Source organism: Falco peregrinus, chromosome 2, assembly GCF_023634155.1.
Source record: "Falco peregrinus isolate bFalPer1 chromosome 2, bFalPer1.pri, whole genome shotgun sequence".
Classification (NCBI taxonomy): Eukaryota; Metazoa; Chordata; class Aves; order Falconiformes; family Falconidae; genus Falco; species Falco peregrinus.
The window spans coordinates 23304497-23328328 of NC_073722.1; the positions used below are offsets into that span (position 1 = coordinate 23304497).

At 45.4% G+C, this 23832-nt stretch overlaps 2 protein-coding genes across 3 annotated transcripts; both read left to right on the forward strand.

The window, feature by feature from the left end:
• Positions 1–1414: 1414 nt before the first annotated feature.
• On the forward strand, positions 1415–16755 carry CDKL2 (cyclin dependent kinase like 2). Its single transcript, XM_005243115.4, has 13 exons — positions 1415–1761; positions 5823–6017; positions 6911–7089; positions 7990–8102; positions 8416–8555; positions 9613–9701; positions 10214–10340; positions 11232–11506; positions 11979–12069; positions 12804–12915; positions 13037–13143; positions 13869–13961; positions 15603–16755. The coding sequence occupies exons 1-12, from the start codon at positions 1594–1596 to the stop codon at positions 13926–13928; spliced, it is 1656 nt and encodes a 551-aa protein (XP_005243172.2). The 5' UTR covers positions 1415–1593; the 3' UTR covers positions 13929–13961; positions 15603–16755.
• Positions 16756–17486: 731 nt separating this feature from the next.
• Positions 17487–23551, forward strand: RCHY1 (ring finger and CHY zinc finger domain containing 1). 2 transcript variants are annotated; one of them, XM_055797125.1, is made up of 9 exons: positions 17487–17575; positions 17663–17782; positions 17903–18018; positions 18188–18266; positions 19435–19479; positions 19582–19640; positions 20594–20620; positions 20899–21019; positions 21985–23551. In XM_055797125.1, exons 1-9 carry the CDS (start codon positions 17516–17518, stop codon positions 22111–22113), a joined length of 756 nt encoding a protein of 251 aa, XP_055653100.1. In that variant the 5' UTR covers positions 17487–17515; the 3' UTR covers positions 22114–23551. The 2 variants fall into 2 exon arrangements, with proteins under 2 accessions (XP_055653100.1, XP_055653101.1); XM_055797126.1 differs by having other exon boundaries at positions 22037–23551.
• Positions 23552–23832: the final 281 nt, after the last annotated feature.

Here is a 23832-nt window from a genome sequence, read left to right on the forward strand (position 1 = left end):
GAAGCAGCCCCTGTTGAAGGAGATCGGTTACCTTCATGCTGTTAAGGTGTGAAGTTGCACATAACATCCAGAAACTGTTTTTAAAATAAAATGCACAGCAAGGGCACTGACAGACACCCATTTTAAAGCCTATTATTCCACCTTTATCATCGCCACATTCTTAGCAACATAAGCTGCCTCGTAACAGCACACAGCTGCTCAGGAACAGAATATTCATTAAATGATTTCATAGCATTTTTTTATTGTGGCACTCTGCCCACCACACGTTTTCATGCCACAATAAGGTTGCTTAGTCATTTGTTCTTTATGTATCTTAATGGCTTTAAGAAGAGAACCTCAGGGGAAAATGTTTTATAAGGCCTTTTTACTTGTTATAGCCAAGTAGATCTCCAGCAGGTCTTGGACACTGGCTTAGGCTGGCTTTGTTAGGAAGGAGTCTGGCATCTCTTGTGCCATCAGCTCCACAAATTTGGCTCCTGGCTGTTCCTGTTTTCCTAATACCTTGGCCCAAGACTGAATAGCAGTCCTAGACGGAGGGGATGGGGATGCAAAGGTCTTCAAGGCAAAGGAGGCAAGTTTGGGAGCAACAGGCCTTGAGGAATGTGATGCTGTTGTAATTGTGGATGGTGAGGTCACGGCATGACCAAAGGGCTCCCGAAAGGGCCTCACAGTCCAGCGGTGCAAATCCTTGTGTGCAGTCACTGCTGCGTACAAAATGTTGTCCCCTTCTTCTGACAAGAATCTGGTCTTAAACCTTTTAATTAATGAACATAATTACCCTTGTCTACAGGGGCAGGTTTTTTTACATCAAATCAGTAGACATTCATTTGTGTGCTCAGTACCTTTTTTTGCATTTACTTGGGGAGACAGCTGACAGACAAGGCTTCCTGAGGGCTTCACTGGGCTCCACTGGTTTTGTAAAATTTTAGTACAGGATTTGCAGGCTGTTGTGTTTAAAGAAAACCGATCTGTTTTGATACAGTGTATCGATTCATTAGTAGCCAAGGAATCTCGTACAGCCGACACCAGTACCATGTGGGTTTGCCTTAGAAGAGGCATCGAACTTAACAATCTTTTTGTAAGAAAAGCGTAAAATATCAGGGCTACAGCCTTTGGCGCTGGCACAAACACACACGAGGCGGGCCCGTCAAGAAATAAACGAATAAACCGCGCCGGGCCCCCACGACCGGGCCGCAGCCCCTCGTCGCGACGGGGACACGAGGTACCTCCGGAACCTCGCCCCCGCGACCCCCCTCAGCCCTGCCTCCCTCACGGGGCCAACCCACCCTCCTCCTCCTCCCGCCACGGCGGGGCTGCGGGCCGCTCCCCGGTACCGCCGGTTGCGGCAGCTCGCCTTCTCCGCCCAGCCGCCCGCCCGGCGGCTATCGTGACAGGTGGGGCGTGCGCGACGGCTGCGCTTTACGGCGGGCGGTTGTTATGGTGACGGTGCCTTGGGTCCAGGCCTGCTGCTGTCTAGCAGCGCTCGGTAAATCCCCGGTCCCTTCAGCCCGTCCCGGCGCCTTCAGCCCGCCCCAACGGTGTACCTAGCGGAGCTTTCACCGTCCCCGGCCTCCCCCAGGGAGAAAACTGGTCATGGAGAAGTACCAGGTGCTGGGCCTGGTGGGGGAAGGCAGCTACGGGGTGGTGACCAAGTGCAGAAACAAGGAGAGCGGGCAGATCGTTGCCGTCAAGAAGTTCTTGGAAAGCGAGGATGACGCGGTGGTGAGGAAGATCGCCGTGAGGGAAATCAAGCTGCTGAAGGTGAGCAGGGGACTGTGAGAGCGGCTGAGGGGAGCCGGCCTGCATTTGCCAGCAAAGTCTGACCAAAGCAATGGCTTTTTGGTGGCCTTGTGTTTAAATTCGTAGCTCCTCGTTCAGCTGGGAGACGTTTATGTTGCAGTACAGCATCCGCCATGAGCCGCTGCACCGGGTTGTTAATACAGAGCGTGACTTTTTTTATTGTGAAGCTCCTGCAGTTACTACTCCAGCAACCCACCTTGCTTCAGGCAAGGGGAATGGTGCAGCCCAGTATGGGTGTTCTCTGGGGAGAGAGAGCAGCGGTGTGTCAGTCCAGTCTCTGCTGGGCTCGAGGTACCTCCTCATGGCACTATTTTGAAACCTATTCAGGTGTTTAAATACCTTTGTGAAGGCAAATGACTCCTTCAAGCAGAACAGTAACCTTCATGTCTGTGGTCGGAGGTTTTTCTTGCAGTAAAGGTGCTAGCTGGTATGGGTGAGATCTACCTGTAGGGACTTCATGGGCTCTTGGGAGGAAACTGCCTCTTGTGACTCCTTAGTGGTCCTTTAAGGAGTGGTGTTTATTTGGTGAAGTAGGATAGGTGTCAATTTAAGCCATTGGATCATTTTGAGAAGGAAACACAGCTTCCTGTGTAAATCTGACCATGATTTATGAAGTTTAACTAAGTCAAAATGAAAGAAGACTCAATTGGGCCCTGTTTGTATTTCCATGAGCAACAGTTCATTTAGTCTTTGAGTTGTAACCTTGCAGAGCTGCATTTTCCCTTTGGCTGAGTGCTGTGCTTGAGTTGCCTTGTTAAACCTGACTTGCACAGAAACCTGCTTATGTGCCCTGTATTCAGCAGGGAAAGGTACAAGGAAGGGAGGCCCAAGGTCTCTACTGCTTGCTAGTAGTAATTGTCCCCCTCTGTGTTGTGTATCAAATTCAGTGCCAGCTGGCATGATGTCCTCTGCTGTTTGAGTGCATGATTTGCCAGGTATCAGTTGTGGATGCTCTATACTCACCTAAATGTCCAGTCACCCTTTAGCCTGTTGGCTTCTTATCAGCAATGTTATGTGGTGTAGCCTCATTGCATGGGTTGGTTTGTTAGAAGTGCTTCTCTTCATGGGCTGTAGATACTCTGGGAAAATACCCAGGAGCTGTAGATAAACAGAATTTTGTGTGTATGCTCTTCAGTGTTCTGTCATGTGGTCTTTCTGCTTCCTGTCTTGTCTTTGTTGCAAGTTCCTAAACTGTTTTACTGCCATTTTTTTTTCTGCTGCATGTCTTTGTGAATAGGATGCTAAGAATGCAGGGTGGCATTTTGTGCCAAGACATACATCCTTTGTTCCTTTTGCTTTTTTGACCACCTTCAGCTCCTGTGTTTAGTAGCAGTAGTTGCAGCATTTTCCTTCTTCCCTTGTCCCACAGGTGGTATGCACAGAAGGGTGCTTGTCTCTGTGCGTGAGCACGTGGTAGCTTTGAGCATTGGGACACAGGTGATGTGTCTGGTGAAGAGATGAAGGAAAGTCTTATTACAAGTTGGAATGCATCTAGGCTTTTCCTCTGATGTGGGATGTTCTAGAGATGGGAAATACATGAAGACCCATCTTCTCTCCTCTTGGCTGCCACAAGTGTCTCTTTGCAAGTCTGCCAGACTATAGTCCCTGTGCTTCCCTGGGGGGAAGTGATCTCTGCCATCACTGCAAGAGCTACGGACCCTTAGAGTTCATAAAAATGTACATGCTGGAGCTTGAGAGGCAGCCAGCAGCTGAGTGTTGTCCCCTCAACTGTATTGAAGCAGATGTGTGTGAGTCTGGATTGTACCTGATCTGTTGGCCAAGCTTGCTTAGTTATTGAGTCAGAGCGTGTACCACCTCCCAGGTGGTGGTGGGAACTGATGTGTTTTCCTGGGTGAATGGGAACTTGCCAAGTTCCCATTTCCATGTATACCTCAGTCAGTGTGGCCTCAGTGAAAATAAGTATCTAGACATTTAATCTTTTGGTAGTTTCTTCACTTGCATGCTTCCTATGAACCTTTTTTTTTCTTTTTATTTTTATTATTATTTCCTTTTTTAATTTATTTTTCTTTTCTCCTGTTCTGGAGTTGGGGAGAAATTTAATTGTGGCTGAAAACAGCAAAACCTCATCAGGTGTCCTGTGCTGGGAAGAAATTATTCTTGAGAAAAGAGCTTTTTTGCTCATTGAACATCTTTTCTAAAATCTTCACTTTTTAGACCTTCTAAGAAATCTGGGTCTTTGACAGATCCAGGCGCAGGTTGGCTGGCACTTCCACTGCACTGACAGAGCATTTCCCCTACAATTTCCTGCTTTGGACAGTCTGCAGTCCTTTTGCATTTTCCTGTGTGTGTTGTGATCCCTGGGCTATGGTGCAGCCTTCAGGCAGCCTCCAATGTTTCCCTGCTAGGCTCCAAGCTAATAAATAACTGGGCATTGTAGCATGGTCTGTTTTGTTGCAGTGGTGTGTCATAAACCGGTGTTACAAATGTGTAACCAATTGGAGGTGGATTCTTGTCTGGTCAGAATGTGATGACAAAGTCGCTAGAAAATACAGCTGCTTTTTTTTTTTTTCTCTCTCTCTCTAAACTATATTCAGCATTCCCCTCTGCATAATACTGGGGAAAAAAAAATTCTTCAAATCCTTGACTGGTCAGTTTTCACTGTGAATCCACTAGACACAGTTTAATAGAGGCTGTTTAATTGTTAACACTATTACAGGTAAGAATGCTGAACATTCCTTTTATCTATTTACTGTGCTTTTATTGTGGCACATTTTAGTTGCTGTAAATATGTATAAGCTGGCAGTGCCAACAGAAATGCTTTGGGTATGGTAGGAGCTTAAAAGTAAAGTCTTCTGTTGGCCTTACTAGAAAAAATTAAGATGCAGACACTGAGTAGTTGGTGATGAATTGGCAGCAAGGTAGAACTGAGAGGTATTGCAGCTGCCTTTGCTTTGCTTTTACATCGGGGTGAACGATATTTTTAAGGCGACACCCTGGAGAAAGGAGTAACAGAGAGGAATAAAACTTCCTGGAAAAAATGCGGGAGAAAAGAGATTAATCAGCTTTGGGTTGTTGGGAAGGGCAAAAAGTGTTTTGTTTTAAGAAAATTAAGAGCTGTCTTCAGCAATCCTTTGAATCCTGACTGGAAAGGGTAGCTAGCTAGTGTTGCTCTTCATGCCGTGCTCTGAGGGACCAGGCAGGGTGGCACAGTGTTACTTGGTCACCTTGATGAGAGTATCTCCTGAAGGAGTTTGAGCCACAGATCCAGCCCAACGTTACAGGAACAAGCTGTGTTTTAGCCACAGATACAGCCCAACATTTTACAGGAACAAGCTGTGTTTATTGCTGCTTGAGCTGTTTGTAAGCAAAACTAGCGAGGAGTCTGTGCAGCTCACCAGTCATGGTTAAATGCCCTGTTATTCTTGCGGTGGTCAGAGACGTACTTGGCAGCATGCTGAACTTTACAGTATAAACCATCTTGCTTTGTCTTTCCTGCTAGCTCAGGGACCTGTGGATTTTCCTTTGCTACGGCAAGTCTTTGTGGGAGATGCTGTTAGGTGCCCGCTGTCTCTCATGTAACACATGCTCCTCTGGAATTCTTCTTGACTTCCTCAAGATTTCTCTTATGTGGAACATAAGCTTGCTCTAAAGCTTGTCACAATCAGGGCACGAGTTATCATTGCCTCTTACGTGAGGAGAGTATTGTAAGAAGCAGAACACATGAGATTTTCCAACAACAGAACAGTGTATTTTGGGCATCCCCATTAAGAAGAAATGTCCTTAGTGTTTTATCTATTTTTACGTTACAAAACCAGGTGCCTGCATATATGAGGTGGTGGAAATCCTCCAGATAATGTTAAAAAACTAAAATAAAATCGGAAAAATAAAACCTATTCTAAAATATCAGTGAGCTGATTTTAAGAGTAAATGAATGTGAGTGCCATGACAAGGGGAGCATTCCAGGGCAGTGCACTGGCTGGGTTGCAGTTAAAAGTATCTGGTTGCAGTTTACCCATTATATGCTGTCAAGCTCTCACAAAATATTTCCTGTTTTATAACAGCAACTCAGGCATGAGAATCTCGTGAACCTCCTGGAAGTATATAAAAAGAAGAAACGATGGTATCTGGTGTTTGAATTTGTGGATCACACGGTGCTTGATGACCTTGAGGCATTTCCGAATGGACTAGACTACAGCAGGGTTCGGAAATATTTATTTCAGATTATGAGAGGAATAGCATTTTGTCACAGTCATAATGTAAGTATGCACAAGTAGTCAGCTCTGCAGTTAACCTTGAATGAATAGATACAGAAGCGTGTATTGTTGATATATATTAAAATTTAGAGAAATAAAGCTTTGGCTGAAAAGAAAGAGGCAGAGCAGAAGGCCTGGACTGAATTCCATAGAAAATGTCAGAGCTTGATGTCAGCTAATCAGTCTGTCTCGGTATCTGTGAGTGTTTCAAAGGAAGGGTCCAGAGCTCCACAGGAATTCAGTACTTGGTGGCACCTTATAGTAGGATGGCTTATCTTGCAAAGGGAGATTGTTTCTCCTTCAAAAGTTTTGTTCTGATAGTGTCAATGTAAACATGTAGGCTTGCTTCTTCTCTTCAGTATTTTTAGGTTTTTGTTCTCAAGTGATTTCTAACATGTCTGCCAATTTAATCCTAGTTGTGTAACTGTATACATAAACACACACGCATTTGTGTATTTTTATGTCTAGGAAAATGTGTTTCATGGATTCCTGAAATACTCTTCACATTTAACTGCAGGACATGCCGATGGCCCTTGCAATACAGCTTTTAAACTTGTGGTCAAGGCCAGATTTTCAAGCATAATAAATTGTGCCTGTTAAAATACCTGTAGTAAATACAGCTGTAGAACATACATACAGCTGCAAAGAGATACATGAAATAAACATTTATGTGTGCAAAAAATTAGAGGTTCTGTGTTTACCTGTGCACTTGGGTCAGTGCTTGTTCATTGACTGTGTGTACGTAGCTGTATTTTACAGACTCTGTGTGTTTCCCATGCCTGCAAAAATGTAATTTTCTACCTGGATGTGAGGAAGCCACTATTTTTGGTGAGCCAGTCAATTTACTCTGTAGAAACAGGGAGTTTAATTGTCTTGACTTGCTTTTCTCTGTGCAGATCATACATCGAGATATTAAGCCAGAGAACATACTAGTCTCCCAGTCGGGAGTTGTAAAACTATGTGACTTCGGATTTGCCCGTACTTTAGCAGCTTCTGGGGAAGCTTACACAGACTATGTGGCAACCCGATGGTACAGAGCTCCAGAGCTGCTGGTGGGAGATATCAAATATGGCAAGTAAGACTGACATGTGAGGCTGCAGAAGGGTTGTGGGCTTGTGGGGAGTATGGAAAGGGTTGCTCTGCTTTTTTGGGAGGCAGGGGACTATTGCTTGGCAAACAGGTTAAAGAGAATGCTGTTCAGCATTCCCTGATTATTCATTTGTAAAAGTTTAAGCCTTCCTGTTCTCTTTCCCAGTCTGCAGCTAACTACTGCAAGTTTTCCTGGCTCAAAAGCCAAGGAGAGTCTTCAGAGTTCCTGGTCCGGTGTCTATAGGAGCTTTTCAGCTGCCAATGTTAGTATTGGGGGAGGCTATGATAGATCTCCCTCCTGTACAGATGGGGGCGTGGAGGGAAGCCAGACAAATCCCTCCAAACAATTCTAGACAGAGGTTTCAGGAGTGAGGAGGTGGGATGAATGCGTTTTTTCTTACTGGGATCCGCAGTGCTGCAAAACCAGGTCAGAACTTAAACTATATAATTCACAGGTCTGTCAGTACAATCATGCAGGTTTCTGTATGTGCCTGAATTACTTAAATTAATTTTCAGTAAACTTGCCTGAGGGGCAGATGCCTGCAGAAAGAGGAGCTGCTTACCTTTGCGCTCTTTAAAGTGCAAGATTCGACTAATATGTTATGTTGTATGACTGTTTTTAAAGCACTGGATTTTGGAACCTGATTTTACATCTGTCAGACTTCTGCTAGCAGTTGTCTGCTTCAGGAGCTGAATCTTTGCCCTTCATCAGAGCACTTGTAAGCTTGGAAAACAGCTGTCTTGCTGTTTAGGGGGGCAGAGCTGCCTTCAGGCCTTGTAACCAGCTGAAGAAGTGCTGTGCACTGGCCTGGCTCAGCCTGGAGATCAGAGACAAATGAAGCCATGCTGAGCTGGGGTGGTGTTTTGTTTGTTCATTTTTTCCCAGGGCTGTGGACGTGTGGGCTATTGGCTCTCTGATAACAGAAATGCTCACAGGAGAACCCCTTTTCCCTGGAGATTCAGACATTGACCAGCTCTACCATATCACCAAGTGCCTGGGTAAGAGCAACCTGTCAGGCTCCTAGTGCTTGCTTACTAATGAAGGGGTCAAAAATATTTTGACAGGGGGAGGAGGGTGTGAAGAGAAAAGCTGTGCTGAACTGTTTCTGAGCGCACATACTCTTAGTGCCTTTTACAAAAGGGGAGCTAGGAGCTTGTGAGTACAGTATCTACTCTTGATGCCCAGATAGAAAGAGAATGACCCAGACTGTAGCAATTATAGTAGTTCTCACCTGGGATTTCAGCCTCTCAAATGTTTCATGGAACTGTTCTGTGTTTCTTCCATGTGGTTGCTTTGCTTGTGTGATTCCAGGTAACTTAATTCCAAGACACCAAGAGTTATTCTATAAAAATCCCCTCTTCGCTGGCATGAGGTTGCCTGAAGTGAAAGAGGCCGAATCTCTGGACAAACGATATCCCAAGCTCTCTGCTGCAGTGCTAGATTTAGCCAAGGTGATTAACTGATCATTTGCTGTGAACGTTTCTGTATTTATTTGTCCTTCACTTTGGGGAGCTGAATACAGCCTACAGAAAGGGCTGGGGCTGTTAAACTGGCTTTGCCTTGACTGCCCATGCAATGAGCTACTGCTTGGGTTTGTAGCTTAGTGAGGGCTGCAAGGATACAACAGCTACCATTTGGGGTGACAGAGGAGCCTAAGCCAGTCATCTCCAGAGCCAAAATGGTCACTGTACACCCTCCGGGGAGGATTTGTAGCATCTAGTGCCCCACTGATTAAGTTTTCTAAGGAGACTTGGAAGGTGAAGAAGAGCTTCACATGTTGAAAGCATCCCCTGTATGCCTCACTGCATCAGTTGATCTTTTGAAAGGTCTCCCAAGAAGCTTTGCCCCTTAGCTGCTACCTAAGTGGATGCTTTGTAGATAATGGCCAGCCCCTTAATTCTTCCTTGCTAGCAGAGCTGTGTGGATATGGGGTTGTCTGCCAGCCCTCCCTTTACCTGCTGGTGGAGGTACTGCAAGCAGATAGGTTTGGATGAGATGGCATCCAAACGTGTCCTTTGCTCTTGGAGCTGTATATCTGCTATGTGGGAGTTAGGAAGCCTACAACTTCGTACTAGATTCTGGACAATCCTTCCAGGGAGTGTTTTCTGTGCTTTCATACAGTAGTCTGGAGCACCGATATGTTGGGTAACTAAAACAACCTAAAAACAACATGGCTGTATCTGAAATGCCTGATGTTCAAAACAGATTCTAAAGCCATAGCCAAACAAATGTAACTGAAAACAAGGGAGGTTTACTGAGAGCAGAGCGATCTATTTGTATGACAGGTATTCCCTGTGCAATGAGTCTTTGTGAGCATTGGTAATTAGAATGGAAGCAGTCGGCAAACATTAAACGTTTTTGACAGTGGTGTCTCTTGGGTTCATCTCAATATAACAGGCCCTAGAAGGGAGAGTTTTGCAGCTCTTTTCTTGACTTCACTTGGAAACACTAAAGCCTTTGTTTCATCTCTAATGTATTTGCCTTCTACTGTGTATGTTTATTTGACAGAAGTGTTTGCAAATTGATCCAGACAAAAGACCATCTTGTGCTGAACTCTTGCAGTGCGATTTCTTTAACAAGGATGGATTTGCTGAAAGGTAAACAGTTCATTTCTTGCTCAGAGAATGCTGATATTAGAAGGACATTAAGCAGTTGTGCTGGAAGATTGCATGCTGGATTTGTAGAGCTGACAGCCACTGGAATATCTTGGGTTTGTTTGGTTTTAGCCTTCCTGGAAATAGGAGAACAGTTGAAAGGGAATGCATTGCAGTGGCATGTTTGCCTCCTTACCTTGTCATGATGTTAATTCATTGCTGTGCATGCCTGGAGTCACACTGTCTTGGGTAGCATAGTCTTACACTGTATTCACTTTATGCATCTAGGCCAGGCTGGGATACAAACACTTTTATTGCTGTAATGGAAAAGCATGTGCTTGTATGATTTTATTTACTTTAATGGATACATCATATTTGGTTGGCTTCTCATTAGTTAAAGGCATGGTTTGTTTGATTGCTTAGAAGGCTATAGGAGCCTGGGCTCTAATGGTGATGTTGAGATTAACAGAAGCCTTTTTTTTTTTTTTTTTTTTCCCTCCCCATCTCCGATGTAGATTTGCTCAGGAGCTTAAATTAAAGATTCAGAAAGATGCCAGAGACCATCAATTACAAAAAAAATCAAAAATCAGCAAAAGGGACAAAGATGATGTTTTAGAAGAAAGAAAAATGCTTGGTGTCCGGGTTAGTCCATCTTTATTTTTCAAACTTGGTTGCTTGTTTTTCTTTCATGTTTTAAAATCACTAAGTAAGTATGTGCTGCAGTTTTAAGTTCATAGCAAAAATAGAAGCATTACTGTCAATTTCATTTTTTTAAAAAAAGACTAGATAAGTGTGCTGTCTCAGAGAAGCTCACCTTTGTAAGCCACTCTGAGTCTAAACAGTGCTGAAGACCTTGTTGCCTGATTCAAGGCAGTTCATGAGGCCTCTGTGCCCACAGCTGTGACACTTGGTGCAATGCAATCCGCACACTATTGTGTGAAAGGTCTGTGCCTTTGATTCTGTTTGGCTGCTACAAGGGTTCTTTAGCGCTCAGCTTGGCAGTCTGCAAGTGGCTATTTGGCCAGTCCCTTGCAGGTAAACTACATAGTGATGCAGTTATGGGCAAATACAGAGCTGAAGGGAGAGTCAGTTGGGAAGCATAAGTCATCCTAAATCACAAAAATGTGCTTGTGTGCTGCTGTTTACCCTTGTCAAACCCTATCTCCAAAATTACATACTTTGGTTTCAATCAGATACTAAGGAGTAGAGGCTTCAGAGTGACTTCGAGGTGACATTAGGCTCAGTTCTTATTTAATTTCTTTGGAAGTGACACAGGATACAGCTGTTCTTCCGCCATCATTTCTGATCTCATTCTAAGGTGACTTATTTACAGAGGGTGCTGGAACCCTGACAAGTCTCCTCCTGTCTGATGGAAAACAGAGGTTTTCTACTAAAAACAATTCCATCTCCATCAGATCCTTGCAGGATCACGCGGGTTTAGGCTTTTGACTTTTTTTTTCCCCCCATGCGTTCCTCTAAGCTACTCTTTAAACATGGCTGTAAGAGAAAGACAATGCTTATCTTCCCAAACAGGATTTCAGCATTGACCCAAAGAGCAGAGATGCAAAGCTATTAAAGGCGAAGCACTCTAAAGCTGATGCAGAGAAAACAGACCGATCCTCCAACCTGAGCTCCCTCTATGACAGTGCGATCAACCCATTTAAAATAAGCCCTCAAACCAGCCTAAAAGATTCCAGCGGCAGCTTGGAGTATGCCAAGAATGCAAGCATAGTTATCCCTCCCATCAACCAGAACTTTTCTCCCACTGCAGCTGGGATGCGTCCTGTGCCTGGGAACCTTAATTACAGGTATGGGAAAAGACCTGAAAGAGGTTGTATCCATCATCCCTGTTGCTGAGGAGCTGTAATGTCCTGAGAGAGGTGCAGGGTGTTGATATGGGAATGTGAGATGTGGGTTTGGGACAGGACACAGCTAGGAACAGCATTTGGGTGGAGGATTGTATGGGGATTGGAAAGCTCAGCTTCACCTCGAATAGCTGTGCATGTCCACACAGGCATAGGGTCCCTGTGTTTCTGCATTTGGCAGAGCTCTACTGAACAGCAGCAGTTTGCCAGCTGCTGTGACACTGTCCTTTCTTTGAGTCATGGCTTGTCGTTGGGACCAAACTTCTCTGTTAACTAAGCTCACAAAGGATATTCTCCCCGTGAGCCTTCTTTCTAAGCATTTAATGACAGTGTTTCTGGATGTCTTGCATTTGTTCTTCTTATATTCACCATCTTACCCCAGTTAATGCAAAGTTTGGGGCATTTTTGATTGCAGAGTTGATGAAAAGAGTAAAAAATACCTGAACCCATTTCTAAAGCAACGGAAGTATTCTCCAGCAGGCCATTACACTGTAAGCTTGACATCAGTAAGTCGTATGTCTTTCCTTCTTGGCAAAGCAAAAATAAATTCTGAACTCAAGTGTGTGTTTTATTGTCAAGAATCCCATCTGTTGCAGCCTCCACCAAACCACTTCCTACAGGTGTGTCATTTGTTGTCCTTTGCTAGTAGTTATCTTCTATATGAAACATATTTTGTGTCAGAGGACAATTTTAAATGAGGGGAGCAGCCCAACACAGTGTATCTGTGAGACTTGGAATATATCCATGGCCTCCTGCCTGGCCAGGAAAAGTAGACCATGTGTGCTGTGCTATTGAAGCAGAATTGAGGATTTGGATTTAACATGGTCAGGCCCTTACTTAGTCATGTCTGAAATGCATTAAAAATTGATAATGAAAACAAGTGAGATGGAAAGCTTTCCATTGCACTCACTACCTAGGCAATATTCTTTCCGTGACAGCAGGAACATTTGCCTGTTTACAGGTAACTAATCCGAGCCATTCTCCAAGTGCTGCATTTTGTCTCTCTGAAAGCAGTCTCGCTTAGATAATTTGGTGGGTTTTTGCTGTGGATGTCCCATTGCATAATGTATAAATGACAGTTGAGCAGAATGGATTCTTTCACACACATTAGAGTCTTCTTTTCTTCTTGCGCAAGTTCCAACTACAGCAGAACATTGCTGCATTGACACATTTTTAGCCTTGAGAACGGCTTTGTTTTTTCTGTGTTTTCATGAGCTTGTACTTATGCCCTTGATTACAGGTTACTAATGAAAAAAACGTCATTCAGGCAAATAGGAAAAAATGGGAATATTCCAAGACAGATGTACGTTTGCCAGAACTAAATCATCTCCCTGAACTGAGAGGAGTGGAAGGTATGAGCCTTGATGCCTTCTAAATAAAACCTAGAAACTAATTAAGTGGCAGGAAGTAGTGTGCATTACGGCAGTAAGCTCTTACTTCCTTAACATTGTATGCCTTGGTTGTGTTTTGCAGCGTGGCATCCCAGATTTCTGAAAAAGGAAAACAAAACAGTTTCGGAGTCCCGTGTCCCCTCCCTTGCTGCTATTGACCTCCATAACCCAAGTCTGGCCTCACAGCAGGTAACAAAACAATGAAAGAGTTTGTGCTGCTCTGTATTCGTTTGGTTCAAGACTTTCTGAACAGCTTGACCAAAAAATTTCCAGTGTGACTCTAACAGAAGCAGAACTTGGTTTCTTAACTAAGTAAAAGGACCTGAGGCCTTATGCTGGGGGCAAAGAGAGGGGTCATGGATGAAACACGGGGCTCTATTTATCTCTCTGAGGTTAACTGAACACTAGATTCTCACTGCTAAGACAGAAAACATGAATTGTTGCTATTTCAGCTGGCTGGATCAAGGTGGAATTAAGCCTGATTTACCAGAGTTGAAGAGAGGCCAGGAGGGATGTGTCCTGTGAGGAGAACTGTTCTGGCTATGTTAGATGTTGGGGGGCTGAGTGCAGTAGGGAGGGAGAAAGCATAGGAGTCAGGCATAGGGAGAGAAGGGGATATCTTGCAGCTGTCTTTAAGATTAGTTCCTCAGTAACATTGAAATGTAGTTTGAGAGGAAGTAATTCCGTAGGCAGTCACTTTGGCCACTTTGCTTACAGCTGAGATGCAGCAGACTATATGGGGGGGGGGGGAGAGGGGCAGGGGAAAGCATTTTTGAAGTCTAATTATCAAAGAACAGATTTGTATCAAGTTACATGTTGGCATTGCATATGTCCCTAGAAGGTGGTTTCTGATTGTTCTATTTATACTACACTTGGAAATGGACATTCTTTTTTCTTTCTTTCCCAATTTACAGTTGTCAGGGACCTTGATGCCTGATACATCAGAAGCCAGCTTCCCCAGAGTTGAGCACTAGCCTTAAGGAGAAGATCACACTTGCCTGTAAAAGGTAGGCTTTAATTTCTGCTGCGTGGTCTTCTGGTGGCTTTCAAATGGATAGTTTCATGAATGCTTACCTAGTGGGGAGGTGCAACAGAAAAATCTTTTTACCCTTCACATTCTCAGGACACCTAGCTACGACAGACCTCTTAGTGAGGGCAGTGCACAGGTTTCTTTATGGATATTGAAGTTGGCTGTGCCAGGTAAATAGTTTTCCTGAGCTAAGGTGCTGGACATTGGTATCAGAAATTAAGCAGCTCATGAAGTTGGGGGTTGAGCAAACTGATAGAATAACAAAAAGGGGAAACTGGCTGCCTTCACATGAGGAGTGGAAAAGATGGGTTGTATGCACAGCACTGTCAAGTGCATCACAGAAAATGGACTTTCTTGCAAGAAGGGAGAGAAATGTTTTGGGGAGCTTGTCAAGCTTAACACTAGGGAAAATTTTAGTAACCATATCATGCAATCTATATTTGTTTAATGTAGCTGTTGATAACCTCAGTGCTCTGCAAGCATGAGACAGGAGTCTGGGAGAGAAGGCTGCTTAGGAAAAGTGCTGTCTGTGTCATTGACTTGTAGTCTTAAGATTGAAGTACCAAGTTTAAACTCTGCCACTCTAGTTGCACTTTCACTTAGCATTGCATCTCATCATTCGAGGTTGAGAGGCTTTTAAATGTGGTTTTAATGGTTTCTCATCTTGCCCGTTGAGAGACATGCAGTTCCATAAATAAGTAATTTTGTCTGAAAGAAAACTCATGGAAAAAATTGTTTTGCTTTTTTTGTATTGGGGTATTTTTACCTCTCATTGCTCAGCATCTTCCAGGGAGCCTGCTGTAAGTGTTGGAGTCGGTCTTATCCTCTTGAAAGCAAGAACTGCAGTGCTTAGCTGAGGGTTTTTACTCTCATGATCACCCCTCTTTCCTCACTGAGGTTGGGCAGAAGGACTGCATCTTCTGGAGGGAGCAGAAGCTGGGGAGAATAAACAAGGTGCTTTGGAAGGGTCTTCAGAGGCTGTGCTCTGAAATCTCACCAGCTCTATTGGAACCTTCCATCCCACATACATGGGCTTTACTCAGTGCTCTGGGTACACTGGCTCTGCCGGCCTGGACATGATCACACACCTGCCCCTCTGGGGATACTCCTTGTGGTTGCAGGGACCACCAGGCACTGCAGACTCCCTCCGCTCTTACTCGGTGTTAGTTGCAGATAGCCACAAGCATGTTGTGGTAATACTGCTAACATGCAGGCTGCAAACTGTGCATCTTGTTTTGTTCTTTTGGGCTCTGGTGTTTCCTTTTTTAGGAGAGGGAGCAACTGCTGATTGAAATCTCTGCACCAATGCTGCACAGGCTCTTAACCTGTATGAGTGTATTTGTCACTTATATTCACATGATGTGATGGCTCACATGCTACTAGGAAGAAAGAAGAAAAAACATTGGGATGGGAAGCAATCCTGATTAATAGAATTGGGGTGGGAGGGAAGAAACCTTACTAAAGTAGTCTCATCTGTGAAGCACAGAGGTGTAAGTGCACAGCTTTAGCAAGGTAAGGATGTGTAATAAATCAAAATAAAGGAAAGACCTCATCAGGGAGTACCTCTGTGATCTTCTTAGCCTGTCTGTGACATCATTCTTTTGTCCTCTTGATGCAGGTGGCTGAAACAGTGGGAACAATCCATCGGAGTTTCCAGGTGCTAAAGGTGCAAGGTCTCTGCAGGAGAGAGGAAGATCCCATAGTCTCTCGTTAGTGCAGCAGGCTGTCGTGGGAAGTGACTGAGGTCCAGTCTGAGGACAGAGCCCGCACCGCCATTGCTGCTGGATTTCTTGCATGCAAAAACAGCTCCTGAAATGTTGACTTTTTGGCCTAAGGCCAAGTGTTGTCTGAGGTTGCTCAGAAAAGAATGGCGGTTGTTGGTGTGTGACAAGGGCAGATGCTGGTTGGGAGGATTTTGAAGGAATCTGGGGTTTCTTTTGTCTAACTGCTGCCCTCTGGAGGGATTTCTTTTTAAAGGAATAGCGAAGAGAGTAGATAGCTGCTGAATTTGCCATATTTTGGTGGGCTACCTGATCTGCATTGGAAAACGCTTTTGCCTTGACAAAAACATCAGTGAAGAAAACATTTGTGCAAGAAATACAATTTCTAAATGCGTAAATGTTCCCAGCTATTCCTTTGAAACCCTTACTAATGTTCAGCAGCATGCATGACCTTGCATTAGGTTCCTTTTTCCCCTCTGCTTTCATCCCTGTCTTTGGGCAGTTGTCTTTGGGGTGTTTAACTGGGCCAGTGGTCTGGCCACACTGGGTGAATGTCTGGCTGCTGTTACTGGTGAAGGAAGAATATTGGTGTAAAATACCAAGCTGTGATGTGGATGGCATGTGAAATGGCTTCTGTGAGCGCTCAGTAACTGGCTTAAGTCATCAGTCCTTTAGGTCCCTGTGGGGAATGGGACACATAAGTGTAAAACTCAACAGTGGCTTGTGGGGAGAGAAGGGTGGCATCGCTTTTATCTTGGGACTGTTACACCATTTTTGCTTAACTGCCCTCAGGTTGGCTGTAGTCAGTTCTATGGTGTCCCTGCGTTCCTCACAACTCTGTTTTCTGGCAGCTCGAGGCTTCTGTCGCAGATCACACCCCTGTACAGTGTAGTTAATTTTGGAATTTGTCTTTCCACAGAACATGGCCTTTCCTATCAATGTATCATGGCGAAATACAGTATGGCTATCATTGGATTTAGAGCTTTGTGGCTATGCTGTGTTTTGACATGTACATTAAAATTTGTAAATAAAAGGGATTCAAATTCCAAATTTCTTGCTACTAGTGTGTGCTCACGTGGTTTTCCCTGGACTTGGTGTTATACCTGCTGATTTGTATTGGTGGCATTTGAAAAAGTTTGGCATTGAAAAATAAGTGCTGAAATCTGGCATTGAAAAATAGGACTTTTGACTTAGTTATTTAATAGTTGACATCGAGTTTATTGCAACCATTTACAAGTGCAGGTTCCTAATGTCCCTCAGCAGCATCTGGACAGCACGTTGCTGACCATGCTTATCCAGTGTGCTCTTGACCTTCCCAGCTTGGCTGGCTGACTGGGTGATAGCCTGGTGATGTTCCCGTTACCCTGCTTTTTCTTTGCCACTAACTATAAATTGCTCCACGGTAGCCCACAGCAAATGCTCTCAGCTGGCCGTAGCAGTCATTTAGCTAGCCGTGGGCAAATGCAGCCGAGCTACTTGCCTGAAGTTCCCCACGGCTCCAGCCGGGGCCAGGTGCCTCTCCCAGCGCCAGCAGAGATGCTCGGCCTCAGCACCCGCGGGCAGTGAAACGGCAACCAGCCCCTCCTGGGAAATGCCTGGGGGGGACCTCCGGGCTGCCCAGCTAAGGGCTGCCTTCACCTGCGCTGCATCGCACGGCCAAGAGTCTGGGCTTTATTATGGCGGGGGGGGGGGGGGGGGGGGGGAGCTGCACCCTGCTGCCAGCTGCCTGCCCGGCGCCCAGCTCCCGGCGGGGCGGAAGCGGAAACGACGGGGCGGCCGGTTGGGTGCGGGGGAGGCGGGGGCGGCGGCCATGGCGGCGGGCGGGGAGGAGGAGGGCTGCGAGCACTACCGGCGTGGCTGCCTGCTGCGGGTGAGGCGGTGGCGGGCCGGGCCGGGCCGGGCCGGGGGGCAGGTGGCGGGGGGCCGGGGCCGTTCGCTGAGGTCGTGCCGTTCGCAGGCGCCGTGCTGCGGGAAGCTGTACGCCTGCCGGCTGTGCCACGACGGCGCCGAGGGGCACCGGCTGGACCGCTTCCGCGTGGCCGAGGTGCAGTGCACCCGCTGCCGCCTTCTGCAGAAGGTGGGTCCGGTGGTGGGGGCCGGAGGGCGCCGCCATTTTGGGGGGTGTCGCCGCCATGTTGTGTGGGGCGCCGGCGGCGCGCCTAATGGCCCTCTACTCTGTTCCTCCCCGCCGCGGCAGGCCCAGCAGCGCTGCGAGGGCTGCCACAACCTCTTCGGCGAGTACTACTGCGGTATCTGCCACCTCTTCGACCGCGACAAGAAGCAGTACCACTGCGCCGAGTGCGGCATCTGCAGGTGACTGAAGCGGGGGGGGGGTGTGGATGGCCAGCCTGAGGTGGAGGGGTGGTCTGTCTGAAAGGCAGGTGGGCTCCCCATCCCGGCCCCAGCCCCACTTGGGATGGGAGGGTGGCAGGGTGGTATGGAACGGAGCGAATCAGCTTTGGCCTGCTGCTTTTCTCCTCAGGATCGGGCCAAAGGAGGATTTTTTCCACTGTTCAAAATGCAATTTATGCCTAAGCTTGAGTCTTCAAGGAAAGCACAAGGTAAGAATACACCAGTTCACTCCATAGCTTAAAAAAAACCCTTGAAAATGGAAGCTGATAGTGCCTCAGCTCTGTCATCAAAAGCTGTGAAGAGTAAACCTCTTCACACCAATGTAACATTAAGAATCAGGTGTTTTCTTTACCTACAGTGCTGGAGGCATGGGGGATAGCTCCACCCAATGTGCACACCAAGTTACTCAAGGGTACACGTTACATACAGTAGAGTACTTGTACACTCACTGTGTGTTACATATTCATTTTCATTCATGCACAGGCTTGGTTACAAGTTTCTTGCTTCTAATGCAAACTAGTACATATCCTCAGATAGCGCTGTTGAAATTTTTTGCCAGCTACACATGCTCCCCAGGCTGGGGTTTGCCCTCTTTTGAGGGGGCTCTTTGAGTGGGAGGTCACAATCTGCCAATGCCGCAATTACCTTTTTTCCTACTTTTAACCAGGTTTCTGTGAATTGCAACACTTTATCAACTTGTCTCCTCTTGCAGCCAGAACTTCCTCACTTGGAGTCTTTTTTCTGCATAACTTAATAATGGTGTTCTTTTCACCATCCATTCTTATCCTTCCCAAGGCTGACTCCCTTGATTAGAAATCCTTTCATTTGTTACTTTTAACAACTTTAGAGGGCCAGCTTGGCCTAAGCTTTGTGCACAGATTTGTTTAACATCTGAATCAGTTTGGTAATTAAGGACTTGAGGCAACAGCTCCATCTAAGGCCGTAGGGACGGTGAGAGCAGCAGGTTCTTTCTCTCTAAGTGCACCTAACAGCACTGCAGAGTGTTTCTGGGCTGGCTTTGCTAGCAGTTGAAGCTATAGGAAATAAACATCTTAGTCTCCTCTTCTAGAAGGAGCTGTTGATTGCAGATCTGCCAGCTTAAGTTTGAGCTCCCGTTCCTGGTGCAGTGTAGGAAAAGCTAAGCTGCTTGCCGCTGTGGGCGTTCTGGGAGCCCTTTGCTTATGTATACTTCCAAGCTGTTTGTTTTTTAATATGCTTAGCCACCCATTAATTCTCAGAACTTCAAACCTAAATGCAATCTGTAATGTTTCATACATCTTTTCTTACCATTCTAAAGAAATTTTAGAATTTAGAAAAATGCAAATATCCATGCGGTAAAATAACCTTTTTTGGTTTTTTTTTTTTGTTTTTGCAAAGTGTATTGAAAACGTCTCCAGGCAGGACTGTCCGATATGTTTGGAGGTGAGCTGCATCTTTTCATCTCTTAGATTTCTGTGTGGCTGTATTTTTGACTGTCTTTGAATTAATTTTCTTGTCTTTTGTCTGATACTTGCCTCGAAACAGGATATTCACACATCTCGTGTTGGAGCTCATGTTCTGCCATGTGGTCATCTTCTGCACAGGTAAAGCACTGCAGATACTTGAGAACAGGCAGTAGCCCCTGCCTTGTGCGTGGTGTTTATTCAGCATCACTACAGGCCTGGTTAGTCTGTATCAGCTACTGGGAGCTGGTTTCTAAGGGGCCCACATGGCAGGGGATAGTCTCTGTTTAATGAGGAAATAGTTTCTTTAGAAAGGCTGTCTTCCTTCCGCAGTAAATTTAGGTGGTGGCGGAGGGACCTGTGTACTGTTCATGCTGAATTTCCTTCTGTTAGTACTTGGAAGTTTCAAGAATCTTGTAGCGAGGTCCCTCCTTGGTGCATAAAGCAGTTGCACAGTGGTTTTAAGGGGTTGGTGGCAGCTCATCAGTTCAGTTTTAGATTGTTTCCTTAAGACAGCCCTCCAAGACTTCCAGTGGAGCACTCTTGCGCTACAAAAACTGCCATCTCTATTGGGATTTTGAAGTGATGTATAGCGTTGGGTGCCATTGGAGGAACAATTGCCACATGTTTCCTTTCCATTTGCCCTTTCTGTCTTATGTTACAGACGTAGCTTTTTGTTACTCTGTTGGCTCTCATTTTCCTTGCGCCGTTGTCTCTGTATGCTAAACGGCCTGTGTGTTTGACACAAGTCTGTCCAGACTGAATCTTCTTTCAGCTCCTGTCCTTCTTAAACTTTGTGATGATCACTCTCTATATTTTCAGCTAACTTGAACCACAGAATCCTTGTCATTGTATTGAGTCTTGTGTTAGGTTAGAAGACCTTGGAATGGAATCAAATGTGCTTTGTCTCTGGATTTTTGCCCAAGTACCTGGTGGTCTTGCTGGGAAGCTTTCTTCTCACTTGGACTCTGAATATTTTTTTAACTTCTGATGTGGGGATAGTGGTGTGCCTTTTCCATTTTTTCAGTCCAAATGTGTTACCAGTTAGTAATAGCGTTCTTCTTGCTGAACTTCTCATTGTGTTTTCTTTTCAGAACATGTTACGAGGACATGCTAAAGGAGTAAGTATTTCTAAACACCTCTTAATGTTGTTGTAGTCCAAACAGATTCCTTCAAGAGGCAAAGATAATGATGCCAGTCCTGTACCAAATAACTTAAAGCCAACTCTTAAAGGGATAAGGGACTTAGAATTTCCAGTTCTGTTTGCAAGAACTTCTTGATTCGTGGTGTTTCTCTTTGACTGGTATGATATTAAAGTTGTCCTTTTGGCTGGACTTGTTTCATGGCCCCACTCTGTCTTCTGATTTAGACTTTTTGTTGTTTTTTTCCTTTCTGCCAGAGGTTACAGGTGTCCTTTGTGCATGCACTCAGCTTTAGATATGACAAGGTACTGGCGTCAGCTGGATGACGAAGTAGCACAGACTCCTATGCCCACAGAGTATCAGAACATGATGGTCGAGGTAAGAGATGCGACTTGCACCGATGTCTCCATTCGTGGCAGATCTGTGCCTTTGCAATGCCGGCAGTAGAGGGCACTAGGCACTTGTACTGCATCAGAAGTCAGCCTGCTGGTTAGGGAGTAATGCAAACACACAAAAAGAAAGCACCCCCCACCTGCACTCAAAAAATAATTAAAAAAAACCCAACCCCAAAACCACAACCTCTTGGTGGTGTAGTATCACACAGTGAAGAAATGGCTTGATCTTCGGCGATATCTTGCTTTCTCCAGTTGTGTTAGGTGCTCTCATAGCAAAAAGCAGGAACGTTTGTTTGTTAACAGTTCAGAGCTTCATGTTCCACACTAAACATCCAGCTTTTCAGCAAAAATATTCAGGTACTGATCAAGGCTGGCTCACAGAGGCAACTTCTATTTTCTCTGTTTCTTCGTGTTAACACAGAACTGTGAGACTGGTTGCTGTTTGCAGGTAACACCAAATTGAACAGCACTGGTCATTGATGTTTTAGTTGCATCTGTTACAGTTTAGACAACCATCCTGCCAGCTCTGGGAGTCAGGGTATTTGGAAAAAATCTCCTTACTGTCTATTTTGAGAAGAATGGTCGCTTGCCTGTCTTGCACAGCAGGCTGGCTAATGCTGCTAGCTGCTGTTGATCTGCTCTCGGTTTTCACTTGAATGGTTTCTCTGGTGGTTTGCTTCATCAAGAGGAGAAGCCAAAGCGTGTCTATACGCGACTTACCCAGGGAGTCACCTTGCCATACTAAAAGTAAATTCTCCAAGATTATGCAGTGTGACCTAAGTATTACAAATGGAAAAGTTAAATCGGTCCTGCTGTCTTGAAAAGAAAGATAGTTGCTGCTTCGTCCCCTGATGGCAAACCAGTTCAGTGGTTGCTAGAATCATGGTTGTAGTATATTGCTGAGTGTTCCTGCTGATGCTGAAACCTCCCTCTCATTTCTGTGTGTAGATCCTTTGCAATGACTGTAATGCCCGGTCTACAGTGCAGTTCCATCTCCTAGGCATGAAGTGCAAAAACTGTGAGTCATACAATACTGCCCAAGATGGAAGATGTCAGCTGCCTTTGGAGGAGCAGTGACCGAGATACATGCTGCATTCGGCTGGATGAGGAGGACCCTGCTGTGAAAGACACCACGTTAAAAAAAAAAACCCAACCACCAAACTTGTCGGTAAAAACTTATTCAAAGTTGTCACAGCACTGGTGAAACAGTTACAAGATTTAATTCTGGTGCAAAGGAGTTTTGCTAATCACACACCCCTCCCTAGTACCTGGGGCATGGTGCGGTCAGGCCCTTGAGGATATTTCCCTGTCGAGCAGTGCAGTGCCCGAAGGAGGTTGGTGTCTGGAGAGAACAGCACCCTTCAAAAGAGCCATTTACTGTGTCAGAGAAGAGACAGCCTAGAAGAATAACTAATGAGATGCAAAATGAGAAGTGATAAGCAGCTGACACAGCAGAAGATGTTTTGGGGCAGCTGAAGGTTGTGAGCTAACAGGAGGTGGAGGTATAGCAGCCATTCTGGTTGCAGCTGTTGGGGAAAATTTATAGGTTTGAGAGTGGCCTTTTTACATAAAGTTGACATCTGCAAAGTTTTTTATGTAAGTACTTTTTGTTCCTTTTAAATGACGTGTTTGTTCTAGGGCCTTGGAGCCATCGGTGTGAGTGGCTGGAGAGGGTGTGAGCTTGCAGAAATTGCATCCTTTGGCTTGATTTCTGGATGCATGAATTTCTGGAAGCACATGCAGAATTTGCTTTGAAACAAGGCTGGCCTGCCTGCGTAGGTGTGGTGAACGGCCTAAAAACCAAGCTGCAAGGCTGCCTTCTGCCCCGGCCACCCATCTGACCTGCCATCTCTTCACTTGGATGCCTTTGCCAGCTACAGTTGTGTTCACACCCGCTCGTTCCTTGTTTTATTTACGTACAAAGGCTGAGGTGTCGTAGGGTTTTAGACGCTTACGTAGCTTGATGTTCTGATAAGTGAAGCACATACAATTGTCTTGTCAGGATGGACAGCGGGCCAGTGGGTTGGGCTGAGCCCAAGATGTTTGTTAAAGTACCAGCAGCTCATAGAGGCACTCAGGTAGTGCAGGGACCAATTTGTTGTGTTTTGGGGTTTTTTTAATGGTATCTGATTTCACTGGGGGGAGAGAACAGAGGAGGGCTTTTTAAAAAAAAAACAAACCAACCCCAACAAACCTCGCCCTTTTCATATAAGGTGTTTTGCAGTCTAAGTGTGAAAGTTCTTAGTTTCAGTGCAAATAGTCTCCAATAATGAAAGTACTTAACTGGGCTTTGGGGCTTTATTGTTCACCATATAACTACTTGCTTTTGTGTTACTCCTCTGTAAAACGACAGCTTTTCTTAATCCGACTGCCCCTTTATGTCTGAAACACTAGGACTCGGGTGGTAGTCTTACTGTAGCCTGCCTTTTACTGGGGTATTGTGTTTTTTCTGAAGCACTTTTCTCACTGCTATAAATAAATGTAAAATAACATCTCTATTAAAACAAATGACACTATGTGTGTCTCTCCTTTCACACATGTACTCTGGAAATTCCCAGCTGAGTTTAAACTATGATTCAATGCTGAAAAAAGAAAGAGGGTTGGATGCCTGGAGGGCTGGCCCCTGGGTTATGAAAACAGGGATCTGAACAGCCCCTGTATTTCCATGTTTCTGTGGGTGGTGGGTGTTCTTCCCCTTGGTGCGGCAGGGACTGGTCCCGGTCTGGGCTTCCCCAGTACTGGAGGACTGGGATGAGCTGGAGCAAGTCCAGCAGCAGGATGGGAGGGAAGATGGAA